General features: G+C 28.0%; 1 protein-coding gene and 1 pseudogene across 1 annotated transcript; one reads left to right on the top strand and one right to left on the bottom strand.

The window, feature by feature from the left end:
* The first annotated feature begins 6,389 nt into the window (after positions 1 to 6,389).
* LOC110665691 (subtilisin-like protease SBT5.4) lies at positions 6,390 to 11,370 on the top strand (annotated as a pseudogene).
* A 4,182-nt stretch (positions 11,371 to 15,552) lies between these two features.
* On the bottom strand, positions 15,553 to 16,819 carry LOC110665686 (protein SODIUM POTASSIUM ROOT DEFECTIVE 2-like). The gene is made up of 3 exons (XM_021825899.2): positions 16,069 to 16,819; positions 15,869 to 15,944; positions 15,553 to 15,775 (listed from the first exon to the last, which is right to left on the bottom strand). The coding sequence occupies exons 1-3, from the start codon at positions 16,678 to 16,680 to the stop codon at positions 15,603 to 15,605; spliced, it is 861 nt and encodes a 286-aa protein (XP_021681591.2). The 5' UTR covers positions 16,681 to 16,819; the 3' UTR covers positions 15,553 to 15,602.
* Between the last annotated feature and the right edge of the window lie 2,288 nt (positions 16,820 to 19,107).

Raw genomic sequence — 19,107 nt, 5'->3', positions numbered from 1 at the left:
AAGGACCGCTAAGGCCTCTCCAATATGTATTGGGTACTCGCCCGTATGATTGCAAACGACACCCAAGCCTATTGTCTTTTCACTTGAGGGCACTGAGACATCAACATTTACCTTCACCATAAATTCAAGCATGGAAGATTAGGATTCGAATTATGAATACAGTAGTACAACCACATAGCATATCTAAATCTTATAAAAGTGCAACGTATCAAAGTAGGATGTTTTATAATACGTTGCCATAAGAATTTGTTCTTAAACTCAATTAGGAAGCTAAAGGAATTTAAATATGAGATTTTTCTTAAGGGAAAAAATGAATAGTCATGCAATATTTATAATAAAATAGTCTTTTAAATCTAAAATATAATAAAAACAGATTTGATTTTTCGTATATAATGTCTCAAAAGGACACTTTAACTCCATTTGTGCTAGAGTCTAATGAATTTTGACTCATTCAGTGTTGGGTTAAGGAGAAAAGATTTTTTTTTTTTTCTTTTATGAAAAATAACACTTTGTTTGGATAGGTGAAAAAAGGTTTAGAAAAATAAGATATGGAAAGGTAAGATAATAGTTTATTTTATATTTGTGAGAAAGATAAAATAAAATAAGATAATTAAAGATTTAATAATATTATTTTATTTGGAGGGAACGTTTTGAAAAGTAAGGTTAAATATAAATATTATAAATATTCCCTTTTTATAAAACAATTAACATAAAAACAATGAAAGGATAATTTTGGACTTCTAAAAATTAAAAAAGGATAAAATAGAAATATAAAAACCTTAACCCCCTCAACCCAACAATTCTTTAGAAAATAGAAGGATTTAGCCACCAAAAAACCATCCATCCTACATATTCTCATCCCAAACAAACTAAAAATCTCACCTTACTTCACTTAACTCCCAAAACCTTTCCGTCCAAACAATTTATAAAGAATTTTTTTTAATAGGCAAAATAAACTATTATTAAAAGAGACTAGAAAGAACAAGAGTATGTTGCAACAAAACTATAACTTAACCAGCAGGCAGCCCCAAATGAGTAGCGACTTGCAGGAAAAAAATTGGCCAAGGTTACCATTTGTAACCATACAAAAAGATTCTAATCAAACAGATAAATTATTCACCAAAAAACATGGGAGAGTTGACAAGGGTCATCCCCTAAAATTTTAAATTCTAATTTATAAGAGTTTTAAAATGGAACTTAGCCCTAAAAAATTTTTAATAAAAATTTTTAAAAAGTTGATTTTTTAATATTAGTTCAATTAAATAAAAAAATTAATAAGCTTATATTTTAATAATTTAAAATATTATTTTTTATTAGCCTAGATAAAATTAAATATTAGTGGTTCATATTTTTTAAATTTAATAATAAAAAAAATTTTAAAAAAAATTAAATTGTGGGTGAGATATAGGTCTAGATATTGTTGACTATAAATGTTTTTTATTTACCCAATTAAATAAAAACTTTAATGGATTAATATTTCAATAATTTAAAATATTATTTTTTTATTATTCCAACTAAATTGAAAAATTTAGTCTTGTTATATAGGAATTTTGGTCGTATCTTTGTCAGTTTTTTCCACTTAGCATAATCTGTTCTGGAGGTTTATTGGACTGAGTATTTTATGCTATGTTTTTCCTAATTTTTTTTATTAATAAAATCTTTTCTTATAGAAAAAATTAAATTGAAAAATTAATTACCTATATTTTTTAAAATTTCTTTTTATTTTAAAATTAATTTTAAATAAAAAAAGAATTAAAAAGATTTAAATTGTGACTAAGGTACAATTAATACAATACCATTTAGGTACAATTAATACAATACCATCTAGGCTACAATAAATAAAAAGAGAAGATGAGTTAAAGCTGAATTGGATTCCTTTATTAGGATTGTAATATATTAGAAGCAGTTATTATAATACTTTGTATAAAAGATATTGTAACTGAACGTTAAAGCATGGGGAATAAGAATTCTCTAGTTGCTTCTCACTATAGTGTTCTTTGAAATTTTTCTAAGTTTCTTCCCTTTTGATTATTTTTTCTCTAGTTTGCTTCAATGGTATAGAATACTTAAGCCTTTAAATGCTATATCCATCATTGGATATACTATTTTTTTCTCTAAATACTATGTTTGTTACTCACCAGAAAATACAATGTTATTAATCACAAATGACTAATTACGCAAAAAAAAAAATCAAGATAGGGTTTGCTTAAATTAATGGATCTTTTTGAAAGATTACTCATCTATATCAAAATAAGAGTAAAATTTTTCAAGAACTCAACCGGAGAAACACATGAACAATAGAAGAAAAAATGAAACCAAAAACATGAAAAAGGAAAAGAATTACAGACATTAAAAATCCATGCAATGGCATCCAATCTAGTAAATTTTAACTAGTTATAGCCATTTTCACTAACATTGAAATAAGAAGCTTAATCGTTTTGACACACGAGATCAAACAGAGTGGGCCATGATTCAATAAAAGCCCAAAAAGCAGAATGAGTATTTATAGGATTTGAACGAAGCTACTAAGAAGGCCATAAGAGTAAGGTAGCAAAGCCAAGAACTCTGTTATACAGGATATGAAAACAAATGCAGCATATATATATATATATATATATTCAGTTCATTTTTAGTTAAAACCAATAAATACTTACCACTAAATTCCAGTCCCCTTGGATGGTGTGCTTTTGTCATTGACTAGCCCTCCACTACTATCCCTGCTTTATTTTCGTTGATTGCTGCTCCCCTTGATTTCGGCCTCAGACCGTGTTTTTCAAAGAATATGTGCGTATGATTTATTAATTTTATATTTTCTATTTCAAAATTATCATGTTTCTTGATTTTGTGATGAGATTTAAATTTCATTTCTTTTGTTTGCTTTGTATTGATGTATTTTGTTGTACTTTAAAATGAGATACTGATGTATTAGAATATGTTAATTGAAGAAACAGGGTGAAAGACAGAAATGGAAAGTGTGAAAATAAGAGATATATGAATAAATAAATAAAAAAGAAAGAAAGAGCAATGAATAAATAGATGCACGAATAAAGTATTCATGAAAATTAGCTTATATTATATCATGGATAAATTATTATAGAGCATTTGTCATCATCCATGAATTTGCTTTTGCACTAGATACAGGAAGCAAAATAACCTTGTCAATTCAAATAGAACACCAAAAAATCACAACAAGCTCTAAAAAAAATAACTTTTTTTTTCCTAACACTACGCATGTAAACATATTTGTTGCTTTTACTTCTCTCATTGTAAGCCTGATAAGTGTGGTTTTATATATGTATGTGAAAAATAATTGAAGACTAAAGCAAATAGGAATTGAGGAAGATGATAACAGGACTATAGACAAGGATACAAATGAACAAATCAATTTTTGTGTGCATAATGCAAATAAAGCAGGAAACAAGAGAGACTATGCAAAAGTGGAAGATTATTCATTCTCATAATATGTATATATATTTGAAATCTTAAGTGCATCTTAATTGACTAAAGTAAAATTAATATCCTGATAGGCAATCAACACAAGGCTTATCCCTCCCATTTATATATAGTTGGAATAGATTCAACAACCGCTACTCTAGTACCAATAGAAAAGTGCTATCAATAATTAATTTCCTTAATTAATCCTTGTCCTCCATTGAAAAGATCCAGTTTATTGAAATGATGGGAAACTTGAATCTATATAATTTACATTTACATAAATATAATAAACCTGATTTCAAAATAGACTACAACAAAATTGACAAGTTGTGCTTTATTAGATTTTTCCATTTATCTATTTTGTCTCTATTTCTTAAACAATTTTACAATATTGACATTTAAATACTAATAGACTTATAAGATGTTAATAAAAAAATTATGACAATAGTTACCATTTAATTAATACTAGAAAAGCTATAAACTATATAAATCAAGGCAACTTTTTCATTTTTCATTACAATTATAAAAATCATGTACTTAATTTTTATAATAAAAAAATTTATTACAATAATTACAATTTAATTAATATTAAGAAAATTAAAAGCCATATATATAATCTATATTCGAATCAACTCAACTAAGCCTTTATCCCAAAAATTTAGAGTCAGCTATATGGATTCGCTTTCTCCACTCTGAACGATTTTGGGTTAAATCCTCAGAAATATGTAATGCTTCTAGGTCATGTTGTACTACTCTCCTCCAAGTCAATTTAGGTCTATCCCTTTTTTTCTTTTTATACTCTAACCTAATGTGCTCTACTTATCTAACTGGAGCCTCTGTATGTCTACGCTTCAAATGACCAAACCACCTCAATCTCCCTTCTCTCAACTTATCTTCAATTGGCACCACTCCTACCTTTTCTTTAATACTCTCATTACGGACTTTATCTAGTCTAGTATGGCCACTCATCCACCTTAATATTCTCATCTCTGCAACTCTTATCTTAGATACATACAACTCTTTCAGTGCCCAACACTCACTACCATATAACATTGCCAGTGGTATGGCTATACGATAAAATTTTCCTTTCAATTTATTGGGAATCTTACGATCACATAAAACTCCCGTGGCACGTCTCCACTTCAACCATCCGGCTTTAATCCTATGACTAACATCCTCCTCACATCCCCCATCTACTTGAAGGACTGAGCCTAGATATTTAAAGTGATTACTTTGGGACAGTACCACTCCATTCAAACTAACTCCTTCCCTATCACCAATTTGGCCTTCACTAAACTTGCAATGCATGTATTCTGTCTTCGTTCTACTTAACTTAAAACTCTTTAACTCTAGAGTACTTCTCCAAAGTTCTAGCTTTCTATTGACTCCTTCTCGTGTCTCATCTATCAGAACAATATCATCCGCAAACATCATGCACCAAGGAATACTCTCTTATATATGTTTCGTCAGTTCATCTAAAACTAATATAAAAAGGTAAGGGCTTATGGCTGATCCTTGGTGTAATCCAATTGAGATCGGAAAATCTCTTGTGTCCCCTCCCACTGTGCGTACAATAGTAGTTACTCCTTCATATATATCTTTTAATACTTGTATGTACCTAATAGATACCCTTTTTTATTCTAACACATTCCATAAGACCTCTCTTGGAACACTATCATAAGCCTTCTCCAAATCAATAAAAACCATGTGTAGATCTTTCTTCACATCTCTATATTTCTCCATCAAGCTTCTAATGAGAAAGATCGCTTCCATAGTTGAGCACGTGCATGAAACCAAATTGATTGAGAGAGATAGAAGTATCATGACGTAGTCGATGCTCCACAACTCTCTCCCACAACTTCATAGTATGGCTCATGAGTTTAATTCCCCTATAGTTTGAGCAACTCTGTATATCTCCCTTATTTTTAAAAATAGGTACTACAATACTCTTCCTCCATTCATCAGGCATTTTCTTTGAGTTTAGAATCTTATTAAATAATTTAATTAACCATGCCACTCTCATATCTCCCAAATACTTCCACACTTCAATTGGTATTTCATCGGGTCCACAGGCTTTACGCACTTTCATTCTCTTAAGTGCTTCCTTTACTTCTAAAGATCTAATCCTTCTAGTATAATTCACATTCTTTTCTATTATTCTATAATCTATATTCGCATATTAAAAATTAAATTAGTCATCTTTTAATGCAAATGGAAAATATTATATCTAATTAAGATTTTTTGCAAACCTATCAAATAATATTTTAATAACCGAGACATTAGAAAAAGATTATGAAAAATTTACACAAATATCACTAATATAATATTCATCTTATAAGAATTTATTTATATACATTTTATTCATATCTTATTATTTATTATTTATTATTTATTCTTCATATTTACTTTCTTTATATTTTCATAATTTTTTTATAAACTATTCTTAAAACAATTTAAATAAATTAAATATAAATATATAGAAAAAATCTATATAGCTAAATATTTATTTAAATAAATAATATATCTCGCCTACAATGTCTAGTCTTATATCAAATGAAGAGTTTATAGAGATAATTGATGCAGTGGAGCAGCCAAAAAAAAAATGAAGTTATGCAACATGTCTTGCGAGTATACTTCTTCCAGTGTATGCTCATAATGAACCACAACAATAGCCATAATCTACATAAAAATCCATGAATCATAATCAGCAATAAAAACAAAAAATTAATTTACCAATGTGTATATATATATATATATATATATATATATATATATATATCAGAGAATCCATATTCATATCATATTCTATCTGTGCTAAACTGTTATGTGATCGTATTATTCTTGAATTACACTACTCTGCTCAAATTGTTGTTTAATAGGAATCTTTTACTCCACCACACCCGTAAAATTGTTTCTCAAACTCTGTACACGCTATTTGCTAATGATAGCCAGAAATGTGGTTCTCAAAGCTTTCATTTTCAGTTGTGATTTTATTTTTCACTGCGTGCTGTTTCTTTCAAACGCCTGCTTTTGCTGCTGAAAAGGCAGCAAAGAAGGTACGTTGTTCTATATTTGCTATTGCTATTTCTCAGTCAGTTTATATATATGGATATACTCGTTTGAGTTTGATCTTTTTTTGGATAGTAGTCTTACATAGTTTACTTGGGATCGCATCCCCACCGTCATCAAGTTACTGGGGAAAATTACTGTACAGTCGGGTGTATTATGGAAAAGAAAATATTGAAAAAAGGGTTGAAAATTCAAAAATTATTAAAACGGGGTGAGTTGAAAATACAAACGCGAGTCAAAGTAATATTTTTAGTTGGGACGCTATCAAGGATAACGTGCGGAGGCAAACCAGTTAGACACTGTTCTTAACAGCGTTCTAAGAAACACGACCATTCACATCCAAATTTAAAAAATAAAAAAAAAATCTAGACGCTATTATAAGTAGCGTCCACCATTTATTTTAATTTTTTTAATATTTTAAATAAAATATAAATATTATTTTAATAAATAATATTATAATAATTAATATTATATATTATAATATTTTTATTATAAAAAAATTATTTTTTAATTTAAAATTAAATTTTAATTAAATACAAATATTATAATATATAATATTATTATAATAAAATAATTAAAAAAATTAAATAAAAATTTGAACACTACTTATAGTTGTGTCCAGCTTTTTATTTAATTTTTTAATTATTTTATTTTTATATTTTAAATAAAATATAAATATTATTTTAATAAATAATATTATAATAATTAATATTATATATTATAATATTTTTATTATAAAAAAATTATTTTTTTATTTAAAATTAAATTTTAATTAAATAAAAAAATTAAAATATAAAATATTATTATAATAAAATAATTAAAAAAATTAAATAAAAATCTGGACGCTGCTTATAGTTGCATTCAGCTTTTTATTTAATTTTTTAATTATTTTATTTTTATATTTTAAATAAAATATAAATATTATTTTAATAAATAATATTATAATAATTAATATTATATATTATAATATTTTTATTATAAAAAATTATTTTTTAATTTAAAATTAAATTTTAATTAAATAAAAAAATTAAAATATAAAATATTATTATAATAAAATAATTAAATAAATTAAATAAAAATCTGGACGCTGCTTATAGTTGCGTCCAGCTTTTTATTTAATTTTTTTATTATTTTATTTTTATATTTTAAATAAAATATAAATATTATTTTAATAAATAATATTATAATAATTAATATTATATATTATAATATTTTTATTATAAAAAAATTATTTTTTTATTTAAAATTAAATTTTAATTAAATAAAAAAATTAAAATATAAAATATTATTATAATAAAATAATTAAAAATTAAAATAAAAAATTTGAAAAATAGCGTCTAGATTTTATTTTTAATTATTTTATTTTATATTTAAAAAAATATAAATATTATTTTAATAAATAATAGTATAATAATTAAAATTGTATATTATAATTTTTTATTATAAAAATTAAAATTATTTTTAAAAATTTTTATATTTTTTTAATTTAATTTAATTTTAAAAATATAAAAAATAATTTTTTATAATAAAAAATTATAATATAGTATAATAATTAAAATTGTATATTATAATTTTTTATTATAAAAAATTATTTTTCAATTTAAAATTAAATTAAATTAAAAAATTTTAAAATTTTTTTAATTTAATTTAATTTTAATTTTTAATTTATTTTTAAATTGAAAAATAATTTTTTATAATAAAAAATTATAATATACAATTTTAATTATTATACTATTATTTATTAAAATAATATTTATATTTTTATTTAAAATATAAAATAAAATAATTAAAAATAAAATCTAGACGCTATTATAAATAACGTCCAGATTTTTCATTTTAATTTTTAATTTAAAAAAATTGAATTTAATTTTTTTTATATTTTTAAAATTTGGACCCGAATGGTCATGTTTCTTCCACTGGTTTGCCTCTGCACGCTATCCTTGATAGCGTGCCTAACTAAAAATGTTACTTTGACTAGCATGTTGTATTTTTAACTCACCCCATTCCATTCTGATAATTTTTGAATTTTTAACCATTTTTTCATATTTTCTTTACATCCGTACGGTAATTTTCGCAAGTTACTGAGGCTGATCTTGAAGCGGTGACCCAGTCTCATTATGAGTTTCTTGGCTCCTTTATTGGAAGGTACCGTAAAGAAAATTCATTCATGTCATGCTTTAGATTGCATACACGATAATAATAATAGTAATGCATTTTTATGCAGTACTGAGAAGGCCAGAGATGCAATTTTCTACTCGTACAAATTTCATATCAATGGATTCGCTGCTCTTCTTGGAGAGGAAGAGGCAGCTCAAATTGCAGAGCATCCAAAGGTTGTATCAGTTTTCCAAAGCGGGGTAAAACAGCTGCACACAAGACATTCATGGGAATTTATGTCGTTGGAAAATAATGGCGTCGTCCACCCTAGTTCCTTGTGGATCAAAGAAGGTATCATCATAGCTAATGTTGACACTGGTACATATTTTTATATTGAATTTGATTGATGATGAGGAAAGAAAAGAAAGACAAAATATTGAAATGTATTCAAGTGTGGGATTTTGTTCCAGGTGTTTGGCTGAATCAAAGAGTTTTAGCGATAAAGGTTTTGGCCCCATACCTTCAAGATGGAGAGGAATATGCGAGAATAACACCTTCTCTGGAGTCCCTTGCAACAGGTTAATTAGGCTTTATCATATTTGTATTTATATCATTTACCTTCCAATTTGTTGTTATTGGCCTACTAATTTTATTGCAAATCATGAACAACGGTTGCAGGAAGCTTATTGGAGCAAGATACTTCAACAAAGGTTTACTTTCCGAAATAGAAGTAGCACCCTCTGTACTCTCTAGCACTGCTTGTGACTTCAAAGGCCATGGAACTCACACGCTGTCAACAGCCGCTGGTAACTTTGTTCCTGGGGCCAATGTGTTTGGTGTAGGCACTGGAACTGCTAAAGGTGGTTCTCCTAAAGCTAGAGTTGCTGCTTACAAGGTGTGCTTTCCTCCTTTAATCCATGGATGTCATGGTGCTGATATAATCGCAGCAATTGATGCAGCGATCGAGGATGGGGCGGATGTGCTTTCAATTTCGATTGGTGGAGATCCTACTGATTACTACAAAGACCCAATTGCAATTCCTGCACTCCATGCTATCAAAAAGGGTATTGTAGTAGTGTGCTCTGCAGGAAATTCTGGACCATTCTCTGGGACTGTCACAAATACTGCCCCTTGGATTATAACTGTTGGAGCAAGCACCATAGACAGAAAGTTTCAAACTTTTGTTGAACTCGGCAATGGGCGCCTCCTTAAGGTTCCTTACTTTCTACAAAATTCCAACTTGAAATCATTTGTATATACAATATAATAACCTTCTATTCTAATCTCATTCTGATTTCAGGGAACTAGTCTTCCTAGAGCAATGCCTGAAAATAGATTCTATCCTCTTATTAGTGGAGTGCAGGCTAAGTATTCTGACTCAAAAGGATGAAGAAGCGTAAGAACAAACATATATACATTTTCTACACTTATATTCAAGGCCTGCAAAACTGAGTTTTTTCATGCTGCACTGCAGTGAGCTCTGTATGCCAGATGCATTGGATCCTGAGAAGGTCAAGGGTAAGATCGTGGCTTGCCTGGATGGGAAAATTGAAAGAACTTTTAAAGGTGGGGTAGTTGCTTTGGCTGGTGGAGCAGGGATGATTCTTTGCAATGATAAGCAAGGTGGTAATAGAATCATCGATGATGATCATGTTCTTCCAGCATCACACATCAACTATACAGATGGCCTTGCTCTCTTTTCCTACATTAACAATACCCAGTATTCTCTCTTTCCCCAAGTAACCATTTTCCTTTTATTTATATATGTACGGTGATTTCTTTTTTTTTTATAAATAATTTCTATCACATAATTAAACAGTAAGCCTATGGGATTTATTATGCCTCCAACTCCAATATATAACGTGAAGCCTGCTCCATTGGTGGCTGAGTTTTCCTCCGTAGGGCCGAATCATATTACACCTGAGATCCTCAAGGTTTCAATGCTTGTGTAATCTTCATTCAACCTAGAGTCTTTGAATTGTTTTAAATATCGATCCCTGAATGTTGCAGCCTGATATTATTGCCCCTGGAATGAATGTTATAGCTGGTTGGAGTGAAGCAGGTAACGTTCGTGGTCTAGAATCTGACAACCGTACGACTCCTTTCAACACTGATTCTGGTACTTCCATGGCTTGCCCACATGTCGCTGGAGTTGTCGGTCTTCTCAAAACACTCCACCCTGATTGGAGTCCTGCTGCAATTAGATCAGCAATCTCAACATCTGCAAGAACAAGAGACAACACAATGAATACAATTGAAGGGACTTTTGGGAAGGCGGCAACACCATTTCATTATGGTTCTGGACATATAAGACCAAATCGTGCCATGGATCCAGGTTTGGTCTATGACATAAGTGTGAATGATTACTTGGACTTTCTTTGTGCCATTGGCTACAACGAATCAGTGGTTGCATCTATCGCTGAAGGTCCTTATGAATGTCCAAACCGAGCCACTAGTGTTCTGGACCTCAACTACCCTTCAATAACAGTCCCTAAACTATCTGGCTCAGTTGCTGTGACTCGAAAACTGAAGAATGTGAGTTCACCAGGCAAATATATTGTTCGTATTAATGAACCATATGGGATATCAGTTTCTGTAGAGCCAAGTGTCTTGAAATTTGACAAGATTGGGGAAGAGAAGAGCTTTAAGGTCACTTTGAAAGCTAAGTGGGAAGGTGCAGCCAAAAACTATGAATTTGGAGGTCTAATATCGACCGATGGTTCCCACCATGTTAGGAGTCCAATTATAGTTGCTAGTACTACTTCTTAGATTTTTTACTACAGCCGGTGGTGGGTGTTCTTATTTTCTTAAGAGATTTTTAGACTTTTGCCCTCATAATATCAGTGAAAGTTGACTCTCATTTTAAGGTAACATATTAATAATAAATCCGTAGATTTTTTTTTCTCCTTGAGATGCTCTAATCTTTCATTTATCTTGTTATATCTCGCAGTATTTCGTTCTTGATTTTTCAAGAGAAATCTATGCGTGGACTCAAATTGAGCAAGTACTCCAAAGAGCAGCAGTTTCGTTCAGATTATTATCTAACAAAATGACCAGATGAACGCTTTTTGGTTTAACAAGGAAAGCCTCACATGGGTGCCGCCATTGTGTACAATATTTTAACATGGAAAATGAATCTAAAAAGCCACGCTCGAGTCTGCAAAAGGTCTATGGATGCAGAAGTAAGACTGTTGGATCTGAAAACGGCCCATAATCCTAGAAGAATTAACCTTTCCAACCTTAAACCATGTGCAAGAAAGCTGAGCTGAACATGGCTTCCGCTAAAAGCCCTACGGCGGCCCAAAACAGAGGCACTTGTTTTTTAGCTCTCTCCACAGCTAGCCCTTAATAACAAAGGCATTCTGAAAAAAATATATATATTATGTTAATTGGCATCATTTATTTTTATGGCATATTAAATTTATTTTTTAATTTATTATAAAAAATTAATCACATCAAAATTTAAAATTTTTTATTCAAAATCAAAATCATGATAATAATATAAAGAGCAAACTTATTCATTTGTTAGGTTTTTCTGAGATTAGATAAGACTTGTTTTGTTTAATCCAAAAAATGCATTATTGTGTTATTTTATTAATATAATAATTCATAAATTTTTTTACTTTTAAATTTTATTATTTTAGAATTCCCTTGTGGAGAGCTAAATTCTCACTTTACATTGTCAAATAGGCACGTCAATGTTAACATGAAATATTGTTTTAATTTAATTATTTAGTTAATGATTGTTTTTTCCCTATGTTTGCATGCTCATATAAAGTGGTTTTGATAAGTTAGCTTCACAACTCATAAATTACACAAAATGAAGCATAGCAACTCATAAATTACACAAAATTAAGCAAGTTTAAAGGGTGTTGAGCTTAATTTATAAAAATTATTTTATAAACACTAATGTTTATAAGTTAATTTGAACTTATAAATATTTAAAATTTTAAGTAGTTATATAATTGATTAAAGTACTTATAAGTGATTGATAAACAATTAATGTATTTAATAAAAAACAGCTTATAAGAATATTTATTATTAAAATACTAAAAATAATATTAAATAAAATTTATAATAAAATTTTAAAAATTAAATGAAAAAAATATAATAAAATATTTTGTCAAACTAGCTTAAAATCGCATATATAACTTATAAGTACAAAAATAAAAAGTTTAATCCCTTAACTTACTATTTTTTTTTATTTATTTATAAACTAAAAAATTATTATAAACAAATAGGTTAGTCTATGCTTAACGCTTATAATTTGATTTGACCAGCTTATAATTTAAAACAAATACTCTCTTAAATTTTAAGTTTTGAAGGAAATGTAAACACAAAATATGAATTAATTCTAAAAAACAGGAAAATCAAACAAGAAAAACATTTTGGATATATATTAATAATAATAAATCATTTATTTATAGAAATAAGAGTGTGAAGAACTGACTGTAGAAAAACAAAAGATTTTAGATTCTTTTAATACTAAAAGTGCTCAAATTTCATTGTTTAATGAACATATGTCGAGTTTATACACCTTTTTTCCAGCCTAAATATAAATAAGATTTTTTTTTTTTTTATCGTCCAATTTGACTCATTTGATTCATGATTTTCCATTAGAATTGACTTGGCTGCAGCCTGCAAGCTTCACTAATTAAGGTTTATTGACTAATGCAATGGGATATGATTGGGATGGCTTTTTCAATACTTACCCAATTAAATTTTATCACTTATTTCCCTTACAATTATAATTTCTCCCAAAATACTCGACACCTTCTAAAAGATTAACACCATCTTGTCTTTCAAAATAAAATCTAAAAGATAACTTCAAAAACCATAGATAGTGCGCCGACCAAAATTACGAATTTGATGCATGAATAATAATAATAATAATAATATAATCTCTTATGCTATTTTTTCAGCCGTCCAAAGATTTACTCCAGTTCGATGATATTAATTATTTTAATAATTTTTAATTATTTTATGAACAATTAATTATTAAATATTAATTATTTATATAATAATTTAAAACAGAAGTTTTAAGTAAAAATATTCATTTGATTAGCTGTTAAATATAGTGGTATCATCTCATTTACAATAGTCAAAATGCTCCCTCACATCTAAAAATTAAGAGAGATAATTTTTCATGAATAACTCCCTCAACCTCTAAATAATATTATTAATACTATGCCAACAAACAGTATAAATAAGATTTTAATCAAATAATCAAATATCTGGTAAAATTACAACAATAAGATAAATAGATACAGAAAAATACCCTTATATATATATATATATATATATATATATATATATATATATATATATATATATAAATCCGTAGTCTAGAATAGATGATATAGAAAAGTTTGAAAAAGCAAGACATATAGAAAGAAAGAGGAAGCAACCCCACCAATGGAAAAAGGAAATTGGAATGGACCTTCCAACCAAAAGCGTACCTTGGTGTCATCCTTTGGTCTTTTTGTGGGCAGGCCACATTTGCACAAGTTGGAAAGAAAATGCCACCCATGCACTGCAAACTCAAATTTTATATGCCAATAAAATTTCTTGTATGTGAATATGGAAACCATTGGATATATAAACTTCCTGGGAACTTGCCCACTCCTTTAAGCTTTCTATGCATCATCTCAAATTTAATTTTTTGGAGTTTCGGACTACTCAAAAAGTTTAAAAAGAATTCTTTTGATGATTCTTGTGAAAAAAAAAATTGGATTTGAGTATTTTTTATTTATATAATCTTTATTTTATCTTATCTCTTTTTAATATAAAAAATTCTAATTCGCTTACGCTTGCATTTTTTCAATATAATTCTTGCTTGAACGTTGGTATTACATATGTCATTTGGGGACTTGATTGAGAATAGATTCATCTCTAGTTTGTCACCCTCTGCTTCAAATTTATTAGAAGCTCAAGGCAAATGTTATGGTGAGGTTTCATAGTTTATAAACATATGCAATGTAGAATAAGAGGCCAAAATGAATTTATTTTAACGATCTAACACAATTCACAAGTAGGTAATTAATATGAGAATGCATCACCTGATCATGCCTAAGCACACACCATGATATCATGCTCTTCTTATCCATTCCTGCAAAAACTTGTCCCCTCTGCAACTTTCTAGTGTAACATTGCATCAGCAGATGATGACATTTTAGTATTTATCAATTTTAAAGAAAATGAACTTGAAGCTATGTAGATATATAATATCTTTTACCCTAATTATTTTAATTAGAGAACAGATATCTAAACTGAATTAATTAATTGAATTGCATTGGCATTTAATTTCAAAAGAGTTAATTAGTTGAGACTGTTATAAGTACTAACACAATATATGTGATATATAATGTGTTATATAACACAATTCAATCCATTATATTTTAAATTTTCTTTCAAATTAATAGGGTATTAAACTGAGACATCTACTAGCTACAAACCACACAATATATAGAATATTATATGGGAATTAGTAAACAAGAAAGACAAGTTCAGAAGTGCCAGCCTAAGCAACATGTCTTTTCAAATTAAAGTAAAATGAAGAATTTAAAAAAAATGATGGACTGTTCATGAAAATGATCAAAAAGGCAGAAGAATACCAAACTACCTCTTTTCCACCTTGCTTTCTTTTAAGATAGTTAAGCTTGAGCGAAAATCAAATGATTAATGAAAAGAGTTAACAGTTTAATTCAAGCCAACTTTATTTATAAGGTAATTGTCATCATTGTTGAAAAGGTTTTACCTAAATACTATTCTGAACCAAACATAAAAGACCATATATTTAAATAAAAAACTAATAAAAGAGTTCACATTTACATTATACAGATTAAACAGCTAATTAAAAATAAAAAACGCACAACATGATCCTTGGGAGTGCTTCACACACCAAGCATTAAAAAAAAATAATAAAAATAAAAAATAAAAAAAAGAGAGAAAACAAGTTGAGAAGAAGATAAAAACCCTAGCTAGCTCTGTCCATACACAGCTCAGGTCGACCATCTGGAGGAGGGGATGGAGGATGGAGTTGACGATGTTGCCGGACATGGCCAAAGCTGTGCATTCTTCACCTTGGACACACTAGCAAGAACACCTAATGGGGTCACATTTCCTATGACAGTAACTTTCTTTGTAGCCAAATCTATGCTGAATGATGTTACTCCTGCACATAAAACTTTATTTTTCAATAAATATAAATGTTTTTTTGGTAATTATTCAAAAATTAAGGGATGTATATCAATCTACTAAAACTAACCTTCCATTTTGGAAATATGCTTTCTCACTTTTCTTTCACAGCCCTTGCAATCGATTGACACCCACAAAACCACAACCTGCAAGGTTAATTTCGTATTAAGATTAATTAACCTTGAATTATTAATTTTTAAATGAAACTTCAGAAATTTTTTTTTTTGGTAGACGATGAAACCTCAGAAGTTAATGATAAATATTCATAACCTGGTCATGGGAACAAGCTGAGGAAGAAGATTTTAAAGCAGGAGAATGATCGATAGAGCTGGAATGCCTAGACTTTGTAATTTGATGAGACTCCAAAATCCAATCACGAGAGTAATTAGCTAGCGAAGAAGACCTTCGAGGAAGAGCAGGAGCATTATTTGAGCCTTTGTGGCTAGGCTTGGAACCAGGGACCAATGTGGAGGCATGATCAGACTGAGAAATCCAATCAATATAGGGTACTTCATCATCACTCAGAAGATACCTAGAGGAGGATCCTCTTGGACTTTGGCGATCACTTATATCAGCAGAGCTTTTTCTACTTAAATCACTAATTTGCTTAGCACAAGTAGTAATCCCACTACTCTCCCTACCATTATCATCAGATCTTTTCCTGCGAAAATCGCCTTGCTTATTCGCAGAACTCTTTCTGCTCTTCTCATGGTAAGGTTTTGGATTAAAGGGTAAATGATGAGACGAACAAGGAGAATAAGGCTTGGATTTCTGGTGATCAATAGGTGTAGTGGTGCCTCTGCGGACCATGTAACGATGGTCTAGGCTAGAGCAGATAGCTGTGGAAGAAGAAGAAGCACAGAAAAGATCAATTCTTTTCATGTTTGGATTTTTGAGAAAGAATCAGTAGCAGAAGCGATGGCGTAATGCAGTTGTCGATAACTTGATATAATGTTCTGGGAAGAGAACAAAGGGGTAGGAATTTTCTCAGTAAGAGGATTGGGGGAGTAGGATTTAAATTTATCTACAAGTGAGTAATACGTTTTTTAATTATTATATGAAGCCAGGACGATAAAAGAGAAGAAAAGGAAGCGCAAATTGGTCCCACCAGAAGAATTGAATAATTATAGCTTGGAAGGTATGTGATTAACCAGGATCATGCACCTTTAAAGTTGTGATTTAACTTTTAATAATCACTTTTAAAAAAGTTTAGAGTGGGGTTACCATCTTTGTATGACATGATTACTACCACTACTTGTAGTGTCTTCTTTCCTATTATTAACACATCATTGGGGGTTGGCTATGTGATCTTAGATCAATCAATTTAGCTTTGAATTTCCCTCACTTGATATTCATTTCCCAATCATCAACTATGACTTCTCTAAATCATTACAAGAAATTTGTTTGAAACTATAATTAACAAGTAAAAAAAAAAAGAAATTATTTGATGAAATTGACATATAATTGTAAATGTAAAAAATACCAAATCAAGTTAAAAAAAAATATATTTTTGTAGATAATACCCTGTAATTATTTAAAGATAATTAGTGCATTTATTTCCATTTAAAAATTAATGGAAAAAAATTAGTTAAATTTATTTAAGTGGGAATATGATAAATTGAATAATTAACTAATAATTAAGGTCCCACTTCATGAATTTCTGGCGGGAAAAAATGCGTAATGAGACGCTAATTTGTTTTCGCATAAAAACATATCAAGTTTATCTGGTGTGGAATAGAACAAAAAAAATGAAGTGAACTTAAAGGAAGTTTTTAGAAAAAATTAATAGGTCCATTACACATTCTTTCCTTTATATCATTTTGAGTGGAGATTTTCAAAGTTGATTGTCACAAGCACACTCCTTGATTGCCTTCTCATTATCAGAAATATATATATATATATATATACACACAGGAAGTCTGCTATACTGAGTAACAAAAACATAGTAGAAGGTAATTATATTTTTAAATAACTTTTAACACAAAGATATAAACTAATAATTAATATTTAAATTAAAAAAAAATTAACGTCGTTTGTTTCATGAAAAATAATCTATATATGAAAAATATTTTTCTTAAAAAATAATTTTTTTAGAAAAAATATTTTTTTGTTATTTGATTGTGATATTAAATTAATAGTATATATTTATTTTATGTATATATAATTATTTTTTATATTTTATTAAGATTATCAAAATTTATGAAATAGAAAATAACTTTCTCTTTTGAAAAAAAAAAATCATTTTTCTTAAAAATAATTTAATTTTCCCTTTAACAAGAAAAATATTTTTTGTTGATTAATTTTCCTAAGTATTCTAAATACTAGAAAATAAGAAAATATTTTCTGTAAAACAAACGAAACATTAAATTTGAAAATTTTTCACTTGTTAAAAAATACTATTTTTTCTTAAAAAATTAAAATTTTAAATTTTTTATATACGATTAATTAGAAATTTTAAATACAAAACTAATTTAATAGCAAAATTATAAATTCACAATGTCTCAAACTATTTTAACATTTGTTAATAGTGGAAAATAAAATTAACTATGAGAAATGTTAGATTTAGCAACAAAAAAATTTTGTCAAAAAAATAATATTTATTGTCATAAATTTATAGCAATAATATATAAATTACTACATATTGCTGCTATAAAATTGTAATTATAAGCACTTTGCAACAAAATTATAGTTGTTGAAAAAAAAATTATGATTTTTGCCAAAAATTTTTAATAATAACAACAATTACTGTCATATCTTTTTTATGTGCCATTGATAATAATTGTTCATATTGCAAGTATATATTAGCTTTATAGGAAATAAAATTAATACTGTAGTAAAAATTTTGCTACTAATTCTAACATTTATTGTAATGGTTCTTTTAAATAACTATTTCACCTTTAATTATAAAAATTTTTAATGAGAATTGGAAATAATTTTTTTAATGTTTCTCTTAAAACTTTTTTTTAAATAGACCGTTGATTTATAATATATTTAAATGCATAAAGGGGAAACATTGGGTTTGATAAAAATACCCATATTGATTTATTACAATGATAATAAAAGACTATTTTACTTTAGTAAAAATAGGATTAAATATTTTAATAAAGGACTATTTTATTTTATTTTATTTACATAATTATGGATTAATAATAATTTAATATTAGTAAGAATAATCCTATTTTAATGAGGACCATGGGGATGATCTATTATTTAATCCGTATAAGATTTGAATCAAATTTTACATAATACGCCAAAAACTAATTGCATCCACCTCTATTTTTTTTTGAGCTACAATATGTTTTGCTCTAA

The sequence above is a fragment of the Hevea brasiliensis genome, chromosome 1, assembly GCF_030052815.1.
Source record: "Hevea brasiliensis isolate MT/VB/25A 57/8 chromosome 1, ASM3005281v1, whole genome shotgun sequence".
Taxonomy (NCBI): Eukaryota; Viridiplantae; Streptophyta; class Magnoliopsida; order Malpighiales; family Euphorbiaceae; genus Hevea; species Hevea brasiliensis.
The sequence above is the reverse complement of the archived record's forward strand: the minus strand, read 5'-3'. Positions and strand labels throughout refer to the sequence as shown.

Coding starts and splice junctions, on each gene's coding strand:
- LOC110665686 (XM_021825899.2), bottom strand. CDS start 16,680: ATGAAAAGAATTGATCTTTTCTGTGCTTCTTCTTCTTCCACAGCTATC. Junction 15,945..16,068: donor CAGCTTGTTCCCATGACCAG/GTTATGAATATT, acceptor TTAACCTTGCAG/GTTGTGGTTTTGTGGGTGTC. Junction 15,776..15,868: donor GCATATTTCCAAAATGGAAG/GTTAGTTTTAGT, acceptor TTTTATGTGCAG/GAGTAACATCATTCAGCATA.